This window comes from Stigmatopora argus, chromosome 7, assembly GCF_051989625.1.
Source record: "Stigmatopora argus isolate UIUO_Sarg chromosome 7, RoL_Sarg_1.0, whole genome shotgun sequence".
NCBI classification, from domain to species: Eukaryota; Metazoa; Chordata; class Actinopteri; order Syngnathiformes; family Syngnathidae; genus Stigmatopora; species Stigmatopora argus.
The window spans coordinates 17,537,614-17,561,029 of NC_135393.1; the positions used below are offsets into that span (position 1 = coordinate 17,537,614).

The window sequence follows — 23,416 nt, forward strand, 5'->3', positions numbered from 1 at the left end:
TAACGTGGGAACCGTTTAACGTGGGAACCGTTTAACATGGGAACCGTTTAACGTAGGAACCGTTTAACGTAGGAACCGTTTAACGTAGGAACCGTTTAACGTAGGCACCGTTTAACGTAGGCACCGTTTAACGTAGGAACCGTTTAACCTAGGAACCGTTTAACGTAGGAACCCTTTAACGTGGGAACCGTTTAACGTGGGAACCGTTTAACGTGGGAACCATTTAACGTAGGCACCGTTTAATGTAGGAACCGTTTAACGTGGGAACCGTTTAACGTAGGCACCGTTTAATGTAGGAACCGTTTAACGTGGGAACCGTTTAACCTGGGAACCGTTTAACGTAGGAACCGTTTCGTGCGTAGTGTGTTTAGAGACGGGCACATTTAGTGAGCACATGCCCAAATGTTAATGTGTTTGTGTTGTCGAGCGAGTTTTTGCTGTTTTATTTTCTTTAAAGAAGAATATGTAAATTTCCTTTGTCTTCTTTAATAGTGGTTAAGGTTAGGCGAACTGTCTGGTGACGAAGTGTCCGGCGACAAATTGTCCGTCGACGAAGCGTCCAGCGACGAAGTGTCCCGTCGACGAAATGTCCAGGTACCGCCAGCGCTGCTTTGGTGCTCATTATTTTTCGCCGTTTCGGCCGCGACGACGCGAATATGCAGAACGGAAGCAAATGGGTGATTGAATTCCATCCTCCCGTCTAGTTGCTATTCAGCAGCCAATGAGGAATACAAGCAGAAATGATAGAGAGTGCGAGGGAGGACCCGCTGTCAGATCGCGCCGATGTCCCGGGACGCCCGACTCGGGGCTCATTGACTAAAAAATTTGCATGCCAAATTACCAGTCTCCGCGCACAAACTTGAAGCTCTGCCAGAAAAGCCCAGGGATAAGACGGCCGCCCAAGTCTCGCTACCTTTTCAGCGGCGCCCTTTTTTCCACGCCTGGAATTGACAGTTTGGCAGTCGGCTTTAACACGCCGATCCTTCTGCATATTCACGAACGCCGCCCAATCCTCCACGGCGCTACGGATCCCCCCCCCCGGCACGCGCTAAGGCACCTCGTCGTTGCCGCGTTCGCGTCGATTGCCAAGCGCGTCTTCGCGGCCTTAATTTGCCGGGATAAATTTTGAATGACCCCGCTCGGCGGCGTACCAGATGTCGACAAGCTGTTTAACACCCGCTAAATGAAGACCCATCAACCGTAATTATTTTCATGTATGTTTTATGCAACAAAAAAAAAAGTCACTGAGCCGTTTATTGAGCGACGGTCAAAGCGATTGGATTTCAAAGACTCGGAGTTAGCCCCGCCCCGTCTCAGACCCTCGCCTGGCCGACTAATTCATCAGATGGTAATCCGCCCCGGCCCACCCGAGGCAGTTTAACGGGGACCGGTTGCGGATTTTCCCCGGCTTTGGTAATGCCTTCCGTGTGGCTAATAAGCAGCCGTCTAATAGGCGCTTTACCTGCGAGGATTTGCCCGGACGCCGTCTCAACTGGGATGTTGTCTTATTCCAGACACGTGTCGACTCATTTGCCAGTCTTACCCGAGAAAGACGTTCTTTCCTTCCTTCCTTGGCGCTCATTTCGACGGCAAAGAAGTTTAAAAGCGGAACGTGACAAAGACGTCAGGCCCGTTAGAAGATGCCGACGTGGCTTTGTTTTCATCCTCGGGCTCTCGCAGGTCTTTTGCTCTTAAGTTTGAAACAGCTGGAGGCGGCCGATTGTTTTTAACGTGTCAGCGGTTTCGTTGTGAACGGGGCAAGAGAGGGTCGGGATTGGATGTTGTTACGCCAGAGAAATGACGGGTAGAAATTCATTAGTGGATATACACCGTGTCTGTTTTTTGCTCACAATTACAGTGGTACCTCGAGATACGAGCTTAATGCGTTCCGGGACTGAGCTCGTATGTCGATTTACTCGTAACTCAAATGAATGTTTCCCATAGAAATGAACTAAAAACAAATTAATTCGTTCCAACCCTCTGAAAAAACACCCAAAACAGGATATTGGATTGGAAAAACATTTTTATTTGTTCTAATTTGCCATCTATTAACAAAGTAACACATAACTAGTGGTTTAATAGCACTAAAATGTGTTTAATAGTACTAAAATCAGACTTTTTGCATGGCAACGCGCTCGTAACATAACATAAACAAATTTAAATGAACTTGGATTATGATGCTGACACACTCAAAAATAAGTTTTATCTAACCTTAAACTAAACTTAATTCTAATTTTGTTTGAAATTGTGATACAATTCTTCTCCCGGGTTGGCTCTATTGGCCCCGCCTCCACCCTGACTTTCAGATGCAACCTATCGAAGGTTGTTTGCTTTTGACTTCCCTTCAAAATATTCCCAAAATAATGCACACAAATGTCCTCACAATAGGATAGCGCTCGACCACTTGCCAATGAGAAGTAGTATATACTCCTCTCGTATTAGCGAACAAGCTCCGCCATTCGCACTGACTAACGGGGGGAAAAAACACTGAAAAAATGCAAGGCTCCGCCCAGTGCTCGCAGAGACAGTACAAAGAGGGAGTTGCAGGGAGAGAGACAGTGGCCATATTGTTCTTATGAGCAGCCTCTCGCGTCTATGTTCGTATATCAAAATTTGTCTCGTATCTCAAGATAAATATCTGCTCAAAATTTTACTCGTATCTCAAATTGCTCGTATGTCGAGGTACCACTGTATTTAGCAAGTTGTTTAACTTTGACTGTCGGCGACGTAAGGCCCTAATGATCATAAAAAAAGCCAAAAATACAAGATAAGTACTACCTAAGCAAAAAAAACCACGATAATATTTTCCTTCCCACCTTCTCGCCTATCTTGTGAAATCTCCGGGTGGGTCCGAACTCCCCCCTGACCAGTTTTAACCCTAACTAGCCTCCAACCTTGTCATGTTCCTGTTAGATCCCCTTCCTGCGGCACTCCCCCTCGGCTTCTCCACCTTAATAAACCCACCGGCGTAAATGTCACCGGCTTCCGCCTTCCCGTCAAAGGTCACCGTCAATAACGGCGTGGCGGGCGCGTTTTCGCGTCAGCCCCGAACGCTGCCGTCCGTCCGCTCGGCCGCGCACGTCTGTCACCCGTCGGCGGGCTAATGAAGGCCACGGCCGCCCTCATACATGTCGATGCGTTGACCGTCGGCAACAGACGCCGCCGCGCTTTTTCCACTTAATTCGCAACCGCATTTACACTTCCTGCTTAGGAATGGGATGGGACATTGATTTTCTGTTTAAAAGGGGAGCTTGAAATGCACATATTTTTGGTCCAAGTCAACTAAATCAAGCCAAAAAAGGCAAATTGGTCCGACCGAGGGTGCCGAGTCAACTCTCGCTCGCCGTGTAATGAAGTTCAACTTTCCCCGCAGCGACGGCGAGGAGTACTCGGACAGCCTCGACGACGGGCCCCCGGGGACCGGGCAACGGCGGAGAAAGGTGAGTTTGCCTCGGCGTCTTGGCGTCTTGACGTGGACGCCATGGCGCACGCGCATCCTCATTGAGGAGGGAAATCAAGTCGGCTGTCAATTTCGCATCTACTAGCGCAACTTAGGTTTACAAATTAATCGTCTACGTTTGCCCAATTAAGGCTACGGCGGGGTTGCGAGATTAGAAGTGGAATGAGGGGCTGCGGTAAATATGATGGAGGGGGGGTTGAAAAGTTTCAAAAAGTAGATTGAAGGTTTTATTGATAATCAAAAGACTCGAGAGCTGTATTTTTTTTCTCCCTTTTTTTTTAGTAAGAGAAACAGTATTTTTTTTGTAAAAAAGTAAATATATGCTTTAAAAGATTTTTTGTATGAATTAATTTTAGTGAAAAGCAAATAATTAGCAATTCATATCTGGATTTAAAATTCAATTAAATAAGCACTTTCTGGAAAATTGGGTTTCATTTTTTTGTTTGAATTAATTTTAGTGAAAAGCAAACAATTACCAATTCATATCTGGATTTTTAAAATTTAATTAAAGAAGCAATTTCTGGAAAATCGGCTTTCATTTTTTTGGGAATTAATTTTATTGAAAAGCAAATAATTAGCAATTCGTATCTGGATTCTTAAAATTTTATTAAATAAGCAATATCTGGAAAATCGGCTTTCATTTTTTTAAAAATTAATTTATATTGAAAAGTAAACAATTACCAATTCACATCTGGATTTTTCAAATTTCATTAAATAAGCAATTTCTGGAAAATGGCCTTCCATTTTTTAATTGTATTTTTACTAAGAGTTTTTTTATGTAAAAGAAAAACCTTTCTAAATCATGAAAAATTATCTGAAGTGTTAAAAACTGTAATTAAATAGCAATTTGTAAAAAAAAAATGGTCAATTTAAATTACTTGTGAAATGACAAACTGAGAGTTAAAAAAGAAATAAATACATTTTAAAAAAGACGAACAAATGCCACACTCAACATTCATTGGCTGCCATGCAAAAGGATTGGACGGCGGTGACCCCTTGTTCACCCATAAATAATTCAGGGCGAGAAAGAAAGGGACGGACATTGAAGAGCTCTGCATTTTTTCCTTTTTTCTTGCTTGAACTTTCCCGGATTTGTTGCCGTCTTTCTTGGCTTGATGTCAATGCTATCAATTTTTAAAGCAACCACTTTTTGTATTCCTTTGTTGGCAAAGACTCGCCGTCCCTCCAGGCCATCCGGCCCGGTCGCTGTCCGTCAAACGTCTTCGCAACAGTACACGGTAGCCCCCAAACCTCTTCACCGACTCCCACTTTTGTCTTTTTTTTTTTTTTTTTTTGAAGGGCTGAGGCTTAAAAAGTAGATTGAAAAATTTGCCCAGCAAATTGGCCTTCTGTGCTGCTTATTTAAATCCTCTGCGAAATCACCCATTTGTGGTGGAAAATTGGAATTTTCACTCTGGAGAAATGAGGCGATGAATTTCAATCAAGTGCGGAGAATTCTCCTTTGGTTTTATTTTGAAAAGCCGGAATGAGCGACGGTAAATCAAGGAATTAATCCACAAGGTGTCAATTATTATAATTTAATCGGAGATGTTGTTGACCTGAAAATTGTCCAAAAGATAAATATGCATAATAATGAATATTTTCTTTGGTTGTAATTTTTTTTCCTATTTGAAATAAATATATTTTAATGGGTATATTAAGGTATTTAAATCTCATATTGGGAAATATCATAATAACATTTCACTAAAACATTGTAGTATATCATTATTTATGCTTTTCATCTATTTAGCAAAAAAGGGAAAACAAAAGCTATTCTATTTTAAGTTTTAAAAGTTAATTTTATTCATTTTAATGTATTCTCCAAATCACAAAAATAATCATTATTGTTTTACTTTATTTATTACACAACAAAACAAAAACTGCATATGTTAAAAAGCAACACATTAATTTTCAATGCTATTTCATTTTTTTTAAATCTCACTAAAATGTAAACAAAAACATAACAATAGTATCTGATATCTGAACTCATCACAAAAATAATCATTATAGTTTTTATTTATTACACAACAAAACAAAAAATGCATATATTAAAAAGCGAAAATATTAATTTTCAATGCTATTTCTTTTTTTTAAATCTGACAAATATGTAAACAAAAACATAATATCTGTACTCATCACAAAAATAATCATAATTGTTTTACTTTATTTATTACACAACAAAACAAAAACGGCATATGTTAAAAAGAGAAATATGAATGTTCAATGCTTTTTTAAAAATCTCACTAATATGTAAATAAAAACAACAATAATATCTACTCATCACAAAAATAATCATTATCGTTTTACTTTATTTACAACAAAACAAAACAACAACTGCACATGTTAAAAAGGAAAATATTAATTTTCAAGGCTATTTCATTTTTTTAAAAATCTCACTAATATCTAAACAAAAACATAATAATATCTGATATCTGTACTCATCACAAAAATAATCATAATTGTTTTACTTTATTTATTACACAACAAAACAAAAACGGCATATGTTAAAAAGAGAAATATGAATTTTCAAAGTTTTTTAAAAAATCTCACTAATATGTAAATAAAAACAAAAATAATATCAACTCATCACAAAAATAATCATTATTGTTTTACTTTATTTACAACAAAACAAAACAAAAACTGCACATGTTAAAAAGGAAAATATTAATTTTCATGGCTATTTCATTTAAAAAAAAATCTCACTAATATCTAAACAAAAACAAAATAATATCTGATATCTGTACTCATCGCCAAAATAATCAGTAATTAGTTAACTTTTGATAACCGCCCTCCGTACAAGACTAATTACGTTGAAGTAAATCCATAAAATGGGCAGAAAAGTCAGTCATTGGCTCCAACAGATCGGACTTAAGTCCCGCCCCCAGGCTGATTAGCGACATGACTGTCATGGCGAGCTTTGCTCTTTAACAGTTCATCTCCCGTCGCCTGAGCGCGGCTTTTTGCGTGATCAAACGCGCCGCTGATGAAATCATACCTGACCGTCCCAGTGTGTGAATGTGTGTGTCTTTGTGTGTGTGTGTGAGGCGGTTAGGGGGGCGGCTTTGATGTCACTACAAACGATCCGGCGCCCGGGAGATGTCACACACACACGGGCGCAAATGACGCGTCATAGCGTAGCACCGGGAGACAGTTGATTGAACAAAGGCGGCCTCCGCCGGCTCGCCGTCACGGCTAATATCGCTGAGCGACGTCGCCCGGGAAAGCGCTCAGGTGAATTATTCAAGCGCCGGGTGATTTGTCTTGTCGTGTTAAACCGAGAGCGCCCTGTGATCACGCCGTCGTCGGCGGGAAGCGCAACGTGTCCGACGTTTGTGTTAGATTACGCGCCGTGTCTTGACTGTTCTCGCGTTTTTAGTTCGACAGGTGGCGGCTGATCGGGGACGCCGCGATGGCGGTGGCGGCGGATTCCGGAGGGGAGCGGCGTGATGACGACGCCGGCGAGCAAGGTATCGAACGCGTATTGCCAAACGATGAAAAAAATCTGTTGAAAATGTCTTAATTTGGAAACTATATTGTATATTGATTGCATCATATGGGGGAAATATTTATTCTCTATTTTATAATTGGATTCATAAAGAAAAAAATCATGTTTGACTTGTAGTGTAAATGCAGAAATGTCATTTAAATTGAATAAAAACTATATTGTATATTGATTGCATCATAAGGGGGAAATATTTATTCTCCATTTTATAGTTTGATTCATAAAGGAAAAAAAATAATGTTGTAGTGTAAATGCAGAAATATCATTTTAATTGAATAAAAATGTGGTAATAAACTTTGGTGGGCCACGCAAATGAAAGTGGTGGGCCGCATTTGGCCCGCTGACCTTAGGTTTGACACTGAAAGGTTAAAAACGTGTCAAAACATTCATTTATTTTGAAAGTTAAGTATCGTGCTCACTTCCTCAGTTTTGATGTTAGTAAAAAAGCAAAATGTGAGAATAAAAGTTTTTTCAAAATGAATAATTAATAACATAATTAGTCAATGAGATTATATTGCGATTTTTTTTGTACATGTCGCTGTTTAATGAGACTAAAAAAAAGGGTGACAAAATCATTAAAATTCTCCTCACTCACCACAAAATATGTTTGCGTATCTTTCTTCTCAGACGACAAACACGGCACTCGAGGCCAGATGAAGAAAAAATGGCGTCTCACAAAGTCTTCCCACCCCGCCTCCTCTTCCTCCCTACATCGCCGCGTCCAATCCCTGCAGCGGCGTGTGGACTCACTACGTCGCGCCAGGGAAGAGGCCATGCTTTCATCCCGAGAGCTTCGGCGCACCAACCAAAAAATGGCGGCGCAACTCGACGCCCTAGCTGAGAAAGTCGGCAGCGGCAAACAAATGGCACAGGTAACTTTCTTCCTTTCACTTTGGCGCCCATCACATATTTATCACCGGATTGCGCACGGACGATTGGTCTCCTTGTCTCGCTCCGATCAATCTTTTAACAGTAGCGCTGTCGCTTCCATTTTGCTTTCTCCGAGCTCGCAAAAAAAGTTAAGTTGTATTTAAGCCACTTTAAGACTTACGCACGCCGTGACCCATCTCAATGTGGGCGGAGCTTAACATCCATGCTGTCTATAAGGCGCTTTTTAAAAAAAAAATGTTATTGGTCAGTGGCAGTTTAAACTGCCACTGACCAATAACATTTTTTTTTAAAAGCGCCTTATAGACAGCATGGATGTTAAGCTCCGCCCACATTGAGATGGGTCACGGTGTGCGTAAGTCTTAAAGTGGCTTAAATACAACTGTTTTTTGGGCTATTTTAACCCCGCGTGAAGAAAACATTAGTCTGACAGGCCTTCCAAACATCTTTGGCGTTTTCCAATATGGCCGCCGGAGGAAAGTACCTGATTAGGTGTCAGTACGTCTGCACGTTCAGGGCTCTGGCGCTATCGCCAAGCGGACTGGCGGTCACGGGTCGTAGTCCTGACCTTACACTGGCACACACACACATATACACACAAATACACACATACACACAAGGGTTGTGTCGGAGAAGCATTGTTGTCTTGTTTTCCTTCTCGTACTCTTGCAGTATTAATGTCGCCGCGCCACAGAAAGTGGGTTTTCTTGCCCTCCCTCGCCTGGGAAGGGCGAGAGGCCGACCGACTTTGGGTCCGTTCCAGACGGTGGCGCGTAATTGGCTTAGGAAGTCTCGGCAAGGGGCGTCATGTGAGGGAGAAAGTCTAGGACACGTTCACGGGAACTTGTTTGCTTGGAATAGTGGCAGCGCCAATGAAGGGTTTCTGGGAAAATTGTGACTAATATTTTGGCATCTGTAAAAAATTAAATAAAATTAAAAAAAAACTTTTTTTTTTCCATTAAAAAATATATATACATAGAATATAGTAGTGAGCGCCCCGTTGGAGTGAGTGGTTATGGCGTCGGCCTCACAGGTCTAGGGTCCTGGGTTCAAATCCAGGTCACGTCCACCTGTGTGGAGTTTACATGCTCTGCGTGGGATTTCTCCGGGTACTCCGGTTTCCTCCCACATTCCAAAAACGTGCATGCTAGGCTGATTGGACACTCTAAATTGCCCTTAGCTATGATTGGTTGGCTGTCTTCTCTCCTTGTGCCCTGCGATTGGCTCTCAGTAAATTAGATGAGATGAGATAGAATATAGTACCCACGTAATACCATTTCCAGAAGGCAGTATTTTTTTTTCAAACGCTACCTACAATCCAGCTATGTTTTTCTGGGAAAATAGTGACTAATATTTTGGCATTGGGAGGGAAAAAAACATTTTTTTAATTGGGAAAAAAAAACGATATATATTTAGACCAGCAGTGTCAGACTCGGGTTGGTTCGCGGGCCGCTTTAACGTCAACTTGATTTCACGTGGGCCGGATCATTTTAGATATAATATTTAGATTTATTTTTTTTATAAATGGATTAAAAGCCCTGAATATTCCGTTTTTTATAGATCTAAAACAATGTTTATTTTAGCTTTTTAAAAATATATTTTTAGATTTTACAAAATGATTTTTGAACTAAAAACAGAAAAAATGGATTAAAAAATGACAATTATTGATTTAAAAGGGGGAAAATCAGGAAATTGAATAGACATCTATACTCTTCATTTTAATTTGATCCTAAAACAGAAAGTCGGCACTCATCATTGACTTTCCCGGGCCACACAAAATGATGCGGTGGGCCAGATTTGGCCCCCGGGCCGCCACTTTGACACATATGATCTAGACTATAGTACCCACGTAATACCATCCAAAAGTTAACTTGAAAATTTCTATCATTTCTACTTCAATATCACTTATTAGAATGTTTTCCTGTGCAGTCCTGACCCAAAATCTTAGCTGGAAAAGGGAAAACAAAAGGGTAAATAACAATAACGATTTCTGGGAGAAAAGGCATTAGCACCCAATAATATATATATATATATATATATATATATATATATATATATATATATATATATATATATATATATATATATATATATATATATATATATATATATATATATATATATATATATATATATATATATATATATATATATATATATATATATATATATATATATATATATATATATATATATATATATATATATATTAATTACACCCCATTTTAAAAGGAGAGCGAGCACATGTTAAAAAGTGAAAACTTTGAAAAAAAAATCTTTCTTTTTTCAAATGAGATTGACTTTGAAGAATCGCTAAAGTTATTTAATGTGGAATAAGAAGCTTATAAAAAAGCACAGGTGACTGTTCCTGTCATGCATCTCATCCACATATAAGATCATTTTCTTAAGCGCGAGGATTACTTTAGTGACGTTGTTCGTGTTTTTACCTGCCTTATCTTTTTTTAAGCGTGGAATGTCTTACCCTCCCCTTTCATGTAAAGTGTGCGGATTATCATTGGATTAAAGGGACCATTGACTGATCCCAAAAAAAGAAAAAAGAAACTTTCCAGTATTAGTAGAATTTAAATAAAAGGTCATTTTTTTACGGATCCAATTCCCCAAAACTTTGCATCCGAAACCACAGTTCCTTTTACAGATGTTTATATATATATATATTTATATATATATATATATATATATATATATATATATATATATATATATATATATATATATATATATATATATATATATATATATATGTGTATATATATATATATATGTTTATATATATATATATGTATATATATATATGTTTATATATATATGTGTATATATATATATACATATACATATATATATATATATATACATATACATATATATATAACATATTGTAGCATTAGCACTGCTACATTGAAGCTAATGGCGTAAGACAATGTATAGTTGCACTAATTAATTTAGCCTGCTAAGAATCAATAGCTGAAATCTTCATATAATATTAATTTAACAATTTTAACTGTTTTGCTAGTTTACAGCATGTGCTAACAATTCAAAAAAGTAAAAATTTTACAACTCACTACTTGTAAGAGCATGTTTTTTTGTGTAAAGTTTTACAGCACATGTGTCAAAGTGGCGGCCCGGGGGCCAAATCTGGCCCACCGCATCATTTTGTGTGGCCCGGGAAAGTAAATCATGAGTGGCGACTTTCTGTTTTAGGATCAAATTAAAATGAAGAGTTTAGATGTATATTACATTTCTGTTTTTTTCCCCTTTTAAATCAATAGTTGTAATTTTTTAATCCATTTTTTTCTGTGTTTTAAGTTCAAAAATCACTTTGTAAAATCTAAAAATATATTTTTAAAAAGCTGAAATAAATATTGTTTTAGATCTATAAAAAACTGGATATTCAGGGCTTTTAATCCAGTTCTTTTAATCCATTTATATTAAAAAAATCTAAATATTATATCTAAAATGGTCCGGCCCACATGAAATCGAGTTGACGTTAACTCGGCCCGCGAACTGACCCGAGTCTGACACCCTTGCATTACGGTAAATGTAATATACTTTGTGTTTTATTTCCAAAAACAAACATTGTAGCATTTTTAATAAAAAAAACAATTTAGGCGGACGCTTAAGTAGTTAAATTGGGTCATTAGTTTTTTCTGGGGCCTGGGGGACAATAATATCACATATCGGCACCAATTTATCCGACGAAATATCGCCTACGAGAAATTTTCAATCCCGTGTTTTGGTTCCATCTGTTTTTTGGCACTTGACATTTTTTTCCCAGCAAACATCTCCTCAAACGTTGACAGCCAGTCTCGGACACGTGGCTATTTCTGCAACCCATCCGCCCTTATTTCTCTCGCGACATGATTGACTGTCACTCCGGGCCACGTTTGTCACTACAGGGCCGCTGTCTTTTCCGCCTAATGGGGCGCCGGAGCGTCACGCTCCCGTGTCAGTGTCACGTCTCGCCGAAAAGCACCGGAAACCTAAAACAAGAGGGTTTCTATTAAAAGGTGTCAGCCGCCAAGCAGATATCAATAACTTGGGTGTACGCGGGGGCGGAGTGCGAAGCTGGGGGATTCTGCGGTTTCAATTGCGCCGATGTGTGACATACATCTTCACGTATTGGGTGTCCTGTTAGGGCCATTAGGCCTTCATCATTTTCATTTGTTTGCGCAAATTTGCTTAAAAGCGTCCACGTCGATGTTTAGCATCATCAATACGTTGCTAATGTCTTTTAGCAGCATGTTTTCTTTCTCGGGGAATTCAAATTGGAATTCATTTTCGGGAATTTTGGAGACATCTGCATTGCGCAGACAAAAAAGTAAGAAATAAAGCTAGCCGGAGATGCTAAAATACGATGTAATATACGTTTAATGTTTTGGTAAGTGGACAAAATACCTTTTTTTCCTAAGGAATTGAAATTGGCATTTATTTTAATGAGTTTTAGAGCCATATTTATTGCGCAAACAAAAGTAAGTATTTTTTGGGTGAAATACCGTTAGCTGCGGATGCTAAATATTAGCGTTCAAACATAAAATATATGTTTAATGTTTTTGTAACTGTACAAAATACTTTTTTTCCTAAGGAATTTAAATTGACATCCATTTTCATGACTTTTGGAGCCATCTTCATTGGGCAAACAAAAAAAAGGCATTTTTGGGGTAAAATACTGTTAGCCGCGGATGCTAAAATATTACCGTTCAGTTCAAACATAAAATATACCTTTAATGTTTTTGTAAGTGGACAAAATACCTTATTTTCCTAAGGAATTGAAATTGGCTTTCATTTTAATGAGTTTTGGAGCCATCTTCATTGGGCAAACAAACAAAAATGTCATTTTTGGGGTAAAATACCATTAGCTGCGGATGCTAACTATTACCGTTCAAACATAAAATATATGTTTAATGTTTTTGCAACTGGACAAAATACAGTTTTTCCAAAGGAATTGAAATTGGCATTCATTTTAATGAGTTTTTGAGCCATCTGCATTGGGCAAAGTAAAGAAAAGTCATTTTTGGGGTAAAATACCGTTAGCCGCGGATGCTAAATATTACTGTTCAAGCATAAAATATACGTTTAAGGTTTTTGTAACCAGACAAAATACCTTTTTTCATAAGGAATTGAAATTGGATTTCGTTTTAATGAGTTTTGGAGCCATCTGCATTGGGCAAACAAACAAAAAAGTCATTTTTGGGGTAAAATACCGTTAGCCGCGGATGCTAAAATATTACCGTTCAAATACGTTTAATGTCATATACGTTTAATGTTTTAGTAACTGGACAAAATCCCTTTTTCCCCAAGGAATTCAAATTGAATTTCATTTTCCATGAATTTCCGAGCCATCTACAATGCGCAAACAAAAACTAAATATTTTTGGGGTAAAATAATGTTAGCCACGGATGCTAAAACATTACCCGTTTCATGTTTTAGTAACCAGTTTCATTTAAAGCCACAGACGACCAAAGTTTTGCCATTTTTTTCCACCCTTCAGAAGCTGTCATCCGAGCTAGCGGGCGCGGAGCAGCAGAAGAAGGTTCTGGAGATGGAAGTGGAGCAGTGGAGGCAAAGCACTTTCCCCCGCCGTCTGGTCGATTGCTCGTGCCAGGCTTTGGAGGTGGAGGTCAAACAACTGCAGGCCAAAGTCAAGGTCGGTCTGCCCACGGGACACTTCATTAGGCACAGCTCATTCTATCTTGGGAAAAGATTTGTCGATGAGTTGCCGTCTAGTCACCACCGTCCCTTTCTTCCAGGGCCTTCATAAATTAAGCAACAAAGTAGGGAACGTCAAAGGACCGAAATCGGGTAAAAAAAAATAATAATTGGGATTTTTCAAATGTATTTGGCTTGCGTTTTTAAGTAGGACCTCAATGGTTATACGTCAATGGCCGTGAAACATGATCACTTTCTATGGCAGTTACTGAGTTACCATAACAAGTAACAAAACAATCCAGACGTATGACGCAAAAATGGATTTGCTACACGCAATTAATTTTATAATTTGATCATTTGTAGGCACACTATTGAATCAAAGCTCAATTCATCACACTGGGTGACCAAGTTTATTCTCGGTATAAGTTCAATAGTATAAAAATAATGGTATTTCTAAATATATTTTTTTATTCTTGGTATAAGTTCATTAGTATAAAAAATGATGGTATTTCTAAATATATATATATATACCGTAATTACTCGAATATAACACGCAGGTTTTTGCAAAATAATTAATTGCAATAGTTGGGGGTGCGTGTTATAATCAAAAACTAATTTTTATTTTTTTATTTTTATTTTTTTTATTTTTTATTTTTTATTTTTTTTTTGTGTCTTGTTACATGGCCCTTAGCCTGGTGCTTTTTCTTGCCAAATAAATTGAATTGAAATTGAATTGAATAAAATAAATTACAAATTTTCGATCGAAAAAAGCATTGTCAAACTCACTTTGACGCACGGATTTTACGTCATCTCGTAGAGCCGACGCACGGATTTTACGTCATCTCGTGAAGCCGAGACCACCACTGCCCCCCTCTAGCCTCGTACCCGTCTCAGTTCACCCTCTCTCAGTTCAGTGTTATAATCAATAACTAAAATAAATTACAAATTTTCGATCGAAAAAAGCATTGTCAAACTCACTTTGACGCACGGATTTTACGTCATCTCGTAAAGCCAATCGGATGATGTGTTGTGGGAGGAAGAGGAAGTGGATGAAGGAAGCGTGGACGTTGATAGGATTCTCAACGAAGAGATGTATGAGAGGACAGACAAAGAGAGAGAGGAACTTTTCATTTGAAGGATTCTAATGAATAAATTTGTTTGAACAAAACAATCATGAAACGAAGAAAAAAAGGTAAGATTTCTGATTTTCGTCAGCGGGAAATTTTAGGTGCGCACTATATTCGAGTACTGCGTTTTTCCAGATTTTTTTGGCCCAAAGTTATACCTGCGTGTTATTTTCGAGTGCGCGTTATATTCGAGTAATTACGGTATATTATTTTTATATTATTATTTTATATTTTTTATATTTCTAAATATATAAGATATTCAATGTTTCTAACCTAATTTTGGTGTTCCACCAAAAAATGGTGTATTTACAAACCCGAAAAATAAGATAAAATAAAATAAATATATATGTATTTTATTTTTCAGGTTTGTTGGAATCACCCTTTTATATGACTATAATATTTTGATACTTCAGCTCAAATTGGGGCGGCAAAAAAAGACATTTAGATCTACTTTTTGCCCCTCCTTAATCCATTTCTTCCACATCAGATGAACACATTCTCCAAACCAGTAGACTCTCGCTCCCATGCAAAAACATGCGACTGGGCCAAGACGAGCATTCCCGCGTTGAATTAAATTCCCTATTTGCGAGCGACACCCTTTCTATCATCCACTTTGGAAGACGCGCTTCCCTCTTAACCTCTTTTAGTCCCCCCCACCACATCACCCGCCTCCACCTCTGCCGCTGTAACTCTAATGAGGAGGCATGCTGCGCCTGACCTGTCATCAAGCGCGTCGCGAGACGAGCAGCTCCCCCACACGCCACGCGCACGTTAGCGCACATGTTAACGCACACTCTAACGCACACGCTGGCAACGTTCGCTTCACCCTCACCCTCCTGTCTCCCTCCCCCCCCCCCGACCAGAGTACGAGTGCGGAGGTCACCAGGCAGGTGGCGACTAACAAAGACCTTCGAGGACAAGTTCGCACCAAAGAGGAAAAGCTACGAGAAGTGCAGGACAAGTTAGTCTATTCTTTCTTCTCTTTGTCTCTCGCTCTCGAATTCTGCCTCCATCCCTCCACCGACCGACTCCCCCCCCCCGCCGTAACTCCCCTCCGTCGCTCCTATCTGCAGTGTTTGATTCCACCAAGTGGCAGCACACGGGCATTTACAACTTAGAAATACAAATAAATAAATATAATAAGGCAGTGGATGCTTAGAAATGGGCCAGATGAGCTAGCATAGATTAAAGTGGCACTTTATGGCAATTTATAGCAATAGTACAATTCAAATGAGATAATAATGGAGTAAGTTGCATTTTTTGGGGGGCAGTTTGTTCATTCGAGACAAACAAAGAATATGTTTTATATATTTAAAGGCATTGTAAAATAGGACAAAAAAATGGCACCTGCTAATGCTAACATGTTTTGATTTTTTGGGATGATTATAGCCTAACAAAAACACAGCATAACAAGCTTTGGTGTTCATAAAAAAATAAAATAAGAAAATAAATAAATAAAATATATATATACTTGAGTATAAATTGGAGAATTATGAAAAATACGGTAATATTTAAAAAAAATAGTAAATTTAATTAGTGTTTACAGTATTGTTAACAATTATTTGTTCAAAATAATTATACCTCTCAAAATTTCAATATATTACATTTGATCATCTGGTATTTACATTTTTAACAAATATGATAAATGTTTCTTTTCATTTAGCATAATTATAAATTAAATTGAAATGAAATAGTACAGTGGATCATTGAAGTAGTGTGTATATTTTTTTGTCACATCAAGGGCTCCTAAATTATATGGAAATATGTTTTTTTATAGCTGTCAAAACGTTAAGAAAAAGATGTCCCCCATTAATTGACCAAATAATAATCCTAATAATAATAAGAAGAAAAATCCAAATAAGATGTGAATTTTGTTCTTTAGTTTCAATTCACCATGTGATACATTCTTTGTGGTACATTCTTTTTTTGTCTTTTTTTTCTGTGGCTGTCAGCGTACACGCCGTCACACCCGAACGCGAGTGTCCGAAGGAATTAGCGGGTGGCCGCGTGGGCGTCTACTCAACGTGCACGTCTCACGTCGCGCCGCTCTTGTTTATGTGGGTAGCCGACGCGGAGCGCCGATCAAAGCGGCGCACCGATCGATGGCGTGCCGCGGGAAGCGGCGTTTTGGCCCGTGACACTCAAACCCACGCAGCATCGCTCTTTGCCCGTCCGCCGCGAGCCCTAACCAGTTACACGACACCCGACGCGCTAGCTACTTTTTAACGTGTTCCCGTAAACAATTGGTGCTCTTTGTCACCGCTGTTTCAAATTTTTGCATAGCAACAAAAAGCAGAAACCGTCGCTAACGGAGCACAATTAACGAAAATGACGACGCCACAAATGTGTTCTTTCAATTGCCGAAATACAAAGTTGTTAAATGCAAAAAACGTTCCCAGATCAACCTTTGCTAACCTAATTCTTGTTGCCATTCACAGGAATTTTCGTTTGCTAGTTGTTAGCTCGTTAGTCAACGTTTCCGCCAGCATTTTATAAGCCTGGCGGGCCATCAGGCGAAAACGTCGTTACAAAAAAATGCACATTTTAACTGGAACGGGTGATACAGTTGAAAGCGGAAGGGTGATATATTTTTTAGTTTTCTGCCAGTGTGTTATAAGCCTGGCGGGCCATCAGGCGAAAACGTCGTTTTAGGATAAAATACACATTTTAACTGCATTTGGTGATACGGTTGAAAGCTGAATGGTAATATAATTTTTGTTTTCTGCCATTGTATTATAAACCTGGCGGGCCATCAGGCTAAAACGACGCTATAAAAAATGCACATTTTAACTGCATCTAGTGATATGGTTAAAAACGGCATGTTGATAGAATTTTAGTTTTCTGCCAGTATTTTATAAACCTGGTGGGCCATCAGGCTAAAACGACACTATAAAAAAATACACATTTTAGCTGCATCTGATGATACAGTTGAAAGCGGAATGGTGATATATTTTTAGTTTTCTGCCAGTCTGTTATAAACCTAGCGGGCCATCTGGCAAAAACGTCGTTTTAAAATAAAATACACATTTTAACTGCATCTGGTGATACAATTGAAAGCGGTATGGTGATATTTTTTCAGTTTTCTGCCAGTGTATTATAAACCTGGCGGGCCATCAGGCGAAAACGACACTATAATAAAAATACACATTTTAACAGCATCTAGTGATACAGTTGAAAGCGGAACAGTGATATAATTTTAGTTTTCTGCCAGTGTATTATAAGCCTGGCGGGCCATCAGGTGAAAACGACACTATACACATTTTAACGGCATTCAGTGATACAGTTGAAATTCGGAATGGCGATATCTTAAGATCTGTAAACCGACCTGGTTTAGCTCTGACATTAAACTAAATTCTGTTCTATTTTCCTTTGTTCAAAACCTATTCCAAGTCTGTACCTATTCATTATCGAACTTGGAACCTTCCATTTACGAGTCAGTGCGACTAACCACAAGACCCCACGCCAAAACATCCCTCAAAAATCCACCCTTATCGCCGCTCTTCCGCCTTATCGTCACTCCGTCCTCAAGTTTCCTTCATCTCCGCCCGTCCATAATTCACATCAAAAATCACAGCAACCGCTTCACATTCGTCGACGGACCCCAACCAGCATCCCCTCGCGCCCGTCATTCCACCCCGGCCTCATACACTAACTCCAGCTCGCCAAAAAGCGCATTTGTACCCCGGCCGCTCGGTCGGACCCCGCTTCCCAGAATGAAAGCCCGAGTCTAGACGCCTCTGAAATATACATCTCGCGCACGGGGACCGGCGCCGCTTCGACTTCGGGAAAAAAAGATCCCAGCAAAAAAAAAAAAAAAAAGCAAGAATTTCAAAGTACACCGGCATGTCCTCAGTCAATATCCGGCGCGGCGGCGCTGCTTTATTTATGAAGGTGGCGCTTTCATCTCCGAAACGGCGTTGTCTATCAACCACGTGGAGTGTCCGCTCCATTCTTAACGGCATCGGCCGCTGTTATCATTACAATGCGCGCATGTTTGATGAACAATATTGCCGCAACAAGCGTCAGAACAAAGGGAACAAACGTGGCCAGTGATCAGAGCGGCAGTTTTCTCGCTCCTCCATCTGCTAACGCTCATAAATACAGATCACACGCTGGAGACAAGCGCCGCGCGTCCATCCCTCATTCTTTTTCATCCGCTATTCTTTTTGGCCTGCGAGAAGGGAACATCTAAAATAAATGTTGTCCGTCTAATTGCCATTAGCGTCCGGGCGGAGAGAGCCTAGCGGGGGTCTACGGGGGGGCCGCTCATCCGTCCTTCATCTGTAAGTCAACACCAGACCGTCCGTCAATTGAAAGCTTCAATATGGCGTTTCTCATTAATGGCCAAATCCGAGGGGGCGCGCCCGGTCGGACCCTTAATGGCGCTCCGATAGGACGAGCAAGGTGGCGTTTGTTCAGCCGGCGTACCCCGAGGCGCTGGTCCACCCCGGGGGGAGCTGGCGACATTTACTTACAGCAAATCGTGGCTTTATTTGTTTAGTTGTCGCTAGTTAAGTATAGCGTAGAAGAGGTCCTTTTTTAGGGGGCTGCTGTTATGGGATTCGGGGAAGAACAACAAAAATAGTTTTTGTGTTTACTTTGAAATTTTGACAGGCAGATGTCATGGAGAATTTTAGTATGGTTGAGATTTGTTTTAGATTTTTTTTTAAAAGTTTCTTTGGCAGAATAACAACAATAAATTGTGCCGCGTTCTGGTCATTGCGTTATTTGGTTAAAAGTGCCCCAGAATTTTTTGAGGGGACTTCCTTCTTCAATTTTGTTTTCTAATCGTCACACGATAAAGTCAACGGGTCACGACAACCATTTTTGTCTCGATTCGCCTCGGCTATGTAGCGGGAAAAGACTGTGTTTGGATTTTTTTGACAAAAATAATCATACAAAACAATAAACACGGGAACTAAACTGGGGGAGTAGTGGTAGTAGTACTAGTAGTAGTGGTAGTTGTAGTAGTATTAGTGGTAGTAATGGTAGTAGTAGTGGTAGTAATAGTGGTAGTAGTAGTAGTGATAGTAGTAGTAGTGATAGTGGTAGTAGTGATAGTGGTGGTAGTAGTGATAATGGTAGTAGTAGTAGTGGTGGTAGTGGTGGTAGTAGTAGTAGTGATAGTGGTAGTAGTAGTGATAGTGGTAGTAGTAGTAGTGATAGTGGTAGTAGTAGTGATAGTGGTAGTAGTAGTGATAGTAGTAGTAGTAGTGATAGTGGTGGTAGTAGTGATAATGGTAGTAGTAGTAGTGGTGTAGTAGTGGTGGTAGTAGTAGTAGTAATGATAGTGGTAGTAGTAGTAGTAGTGATAGTGGTAGTAGTAGTGACAGTGGTGGTGGTAGTAGTAGTAGTGACAGTGGTGGTAGTAGTAGTAGTGATAGTGGTTGTGGTAGTAGTGGTAGTACTGGTAGTAGTAGTAGTGGTGATAGTAGTAAACATGAAACACTAAGTAATACACCCACACCAGACGCGGGGGTTTAAATATACACACACACAGGCTCATTACCAATCACACACACACACACCTGGCCACATAAGGGAAGGGGCGCCTGGAGGGACACAAGTGGGAAACCCACACAATCACCCAGAGAGCTCACCCAAGGAAAAACACGCACACATCCACCCCAAAACGTGACCGTTTCCCATTGAGTCATCCGCCTTCTGCCGGAATACCACAACGCCCAAAACCGAACGCGCCACTCGAGACGGCTAATTGAAAGGAGAGGCGGCATCCGAAATTCAACAGCCGCCGCAGAGGGGGCCACTCGGAGGCGTCTGAACGGGGGGGATTATTATGGGCAAACAAGTATTTTCTGTCATCCGCGCTAAGACCTCCCGTCGATGAGTCCTTGCGCGTGACTGCCGCGCCTCTGATCGTAATTTAAACATTTACATTCATTGATTAGCGGCTGCCAAGCGGTGTCACTGCCGATTCAAAATGCCGTTTGTCAACGGCGGGGTGGCGGGGGGGCTTTTCGCCGTCACCCTTCCTGTTCCTCGACACTGCGCTTGATTTAATATGCGTCTGTTGGGAGGCATCTTTAATTCAACACCTCCACGTAGCGGCGTATTTAGTTGTCATAATGAGCTGTCACGTACGCCGCACTACGCGGGGACTCGTGGCTGCCAGCGTCTTTAGCTGCCGCGTCTTTGTCTCCGCTTGTGCACGTGTCAAGGTTAGAATGCTTTTTTTTACCCCCCAAACATTTACACTTCGGCTCATGTATATTCATTATCGTCATCATAGATAAATACGAGAGAAGCGGCTGTTGTCCCATTACTTTTGGGACATTCAAAAATTGTGACCCGTGTTTATCCCCTCGGATGAGTATGTTCATTTGGCACTAGGTTTTTTGGGCCGATTTGGGAAAAAATTGTAGGCTTTTTATTTTGTGTCCGTTTAACCATTTTATTTAAGTCAATCAAAATGACGTGCCGCCCCGCGATTAGCCGGCAAAAAATTCAGGGTGTACCCTGTCTACCATCTGTAGTTAGGTGGAATATGCTTCAGCACCCCTGCAAACCTGTTAGGGATGAGCAGGATAGAAATTAAAAATGTTGATTTACTGTGGCGAGCCCTTATAGGACAAGTGTAGCAGTAATGGTAGTAGTAGTGGTAATAGTAGTAGTGTGGTAATAGTAGTATTAGTGGTAATAGTAGTATTAGTGGTAATAGTAGTATTAGTGGTAATAGTAGTATTAGTGGTAATTGTAGTAGTGGTGGTAGTACTAGTAGTGGTGGTAGTACTAGTAGTAGTGGTAGTAGTGGTAGTACTAGTACCAGTGGTAGTGGTAGTACTAGTAGTAGTGGTCGTACTAGTGGTAGTGGTAGTACTAGTAGTAGTGGTAGTAGTAGTGGTAGTTGTAGTAGTAGTAGTAGTGGTGGTGGTGATAGTAGTGGTTGTAGTGGTAGTGGTAGTAGTTGTTGTTGTTGTAGTAGTGGTAGTAGTGGTAGTAGTGATAGTAGTGGTGGTGGTAGTAGTGGTAGTATTAGTGGTGGTGGTGGTAGTAGTGGTGGTGGTAGTTGTAGTGGTTGTAGTATTTGTAGTGGTTGTAGTAGTAGTAGTGGTAATAGTAGTAGTAGTTGTTGTAGTGGTTTAAAAAAAAGAATCATAAATTCTGTCCACCATAGCCCAGCAAATGTGCAAAATGCAACCTAATTGGATATTACTTCTTCTGTGCGTCCGTTTGACTTCCCTTTTGTGACATTTGCGCAGAGCGAGCCAGGGCGAGCGGGACGTTAGCGCCAAGCGGCAGCTGCTGGACGACATGAAGACGAGGCTCAAGTTGGCGCTGGAGTCGGAGAAAAGTTACCGCGGGCATCTGGAGGATCTGGAAAAGAAGGTATGCCCGCCTGCCCGCCTGCCCGCCTGCACGCCCACCTTACAAAAGCTCAAATGGCACGTAGGCAAGCGAATCAAAGGATTTTGCCGTCCTTTGATCAAATCTGCCTTTGAGATGAACCGCATTTGTTTTCTGGCCAGCATGGACCGTCTCAGGTCACGTCTTCAAATGGTCAATTCCGTCCCGTGAGCGTGCCACTAATCTAAATGCCACCAGGATCACAAAAAACGGACAAAGTCTGAAAATGCTCTTTACCAAATATTTGGCCTCATGGCCGTTGTCAAGGTCTGGCTTGCAGTCAAACGTCGTGTTGCGCGTTGGCAACACTTTTCTCATTTAGCGGATTGCAGGTCACGTTTTGCGTGGTTTGAACGCCGTCCCCCCATTTTTGCCCTCCCAGGTTAAGTGTTTATCAGATGAAGCTTCCAACAGAAAGGCCTTCATGGAGTCTCTGAAGAGGAGACTGAGCGTGGCAACCGACGAGAAGAACCGCCACGAAGCGTCCTGCGCTCAACTCAAGGATGACCTGGAAAAAAAGGTTGGAGAGTTTTACAGGGGGATGCAGATTTCTAAGTGTACTGATTTTGTTTGTTTTTTTGCCCATTTTGCACATTAAAACTGTGTTTGGTATAATTGGATTGAACATAAATGGTGACTTTTTGACATTCTGTGATGCAATATCATCAACCACATCCTAAGATTTTTATTTTATTTTTTAGATTAGTTTAGATAACTTTATTCATCCCGTATTCTGGAAATTTCACTGTCACAGTAGCAAGAGGGAGAGAATGCAGACACAGGAAAATACATTTTAGACATAAATAAATAGGAAATAAATAAGTTAATAAATAAATAAGTGTGTTGCTGATATATGTATGTATATGTATGTATGTGTGTGTATGTATGTGTATGTATGTGTGTGTATGTATGTATGTGTGTATGTGTATGTGTGTGTATGTGTATGTATGTGTACGTATGTGTATGTATATGTACATGTACATGTTCACATATATGCACACGTATACATACACATATGTATATATATATATATATATACATACATACATACATACACATACATGCATACATATATATATATATATATATATATACATACATACATACATACACATACATGCATACATATATATATATATATATATATATATATATATATATATATATATATATATATATATATATATATATATATATATATATATATAAATATACACATACATACATACATACACAGAGATGCACATGTATACATATGTTTGGTCTTATCATTTTTTTTTCTTAACAAATTTGTCAAATCGATCCATCCGCGATCTGGAATCCTCTGGACGAAACCCCATGCCGTATTGTTTGGACAATCTCAATCCTTCCTTTTTTTTTAATTTCCCGGCTGACCATCTGTTCTCCGTA

General features: G+C 39.8%; 1 protein-coding gene across 1 annotated transcript in view; it reads left to right on the forward strand.

Annotated features, from left to right (window-relative positions):
• The window catches only part of cntln (centlein, centrosomal protein), a 111,471-nt gene that overhangs the window by 66,444 nt on the left and 21,611 nt on the right, over nt 1-23,416 (forward strand). Inside the window, exons 17-23 of the mRNA XM_077604773.1 lie at nt 3,374-3,440; nt 6,837-6,927; nt 7,590-7,834; nt 13,357-13,512; nt 15,505-15,602; nt 21,862-21,988; nt 22,389-22,526. Coding sequence (XP_077460899.1) covers nt 3,374-3,440; nt 6,837-6,927; nt 7,590-7,834; nt 13,357-13,512; nt 15,505-15,602; nt 21,862-21,988; nt 22,389-22,526 — 922 coding nt within the window. The remainder of the gene's footprint in view (nt 1-3,373; nt 3,441-6,836; nt 6,928-7,589; nt 7,835-13,356; nt 13,513-15,504; nt 15,603-21,861; nt 21,989-22,388; nt 22,527-23,416) is intronic.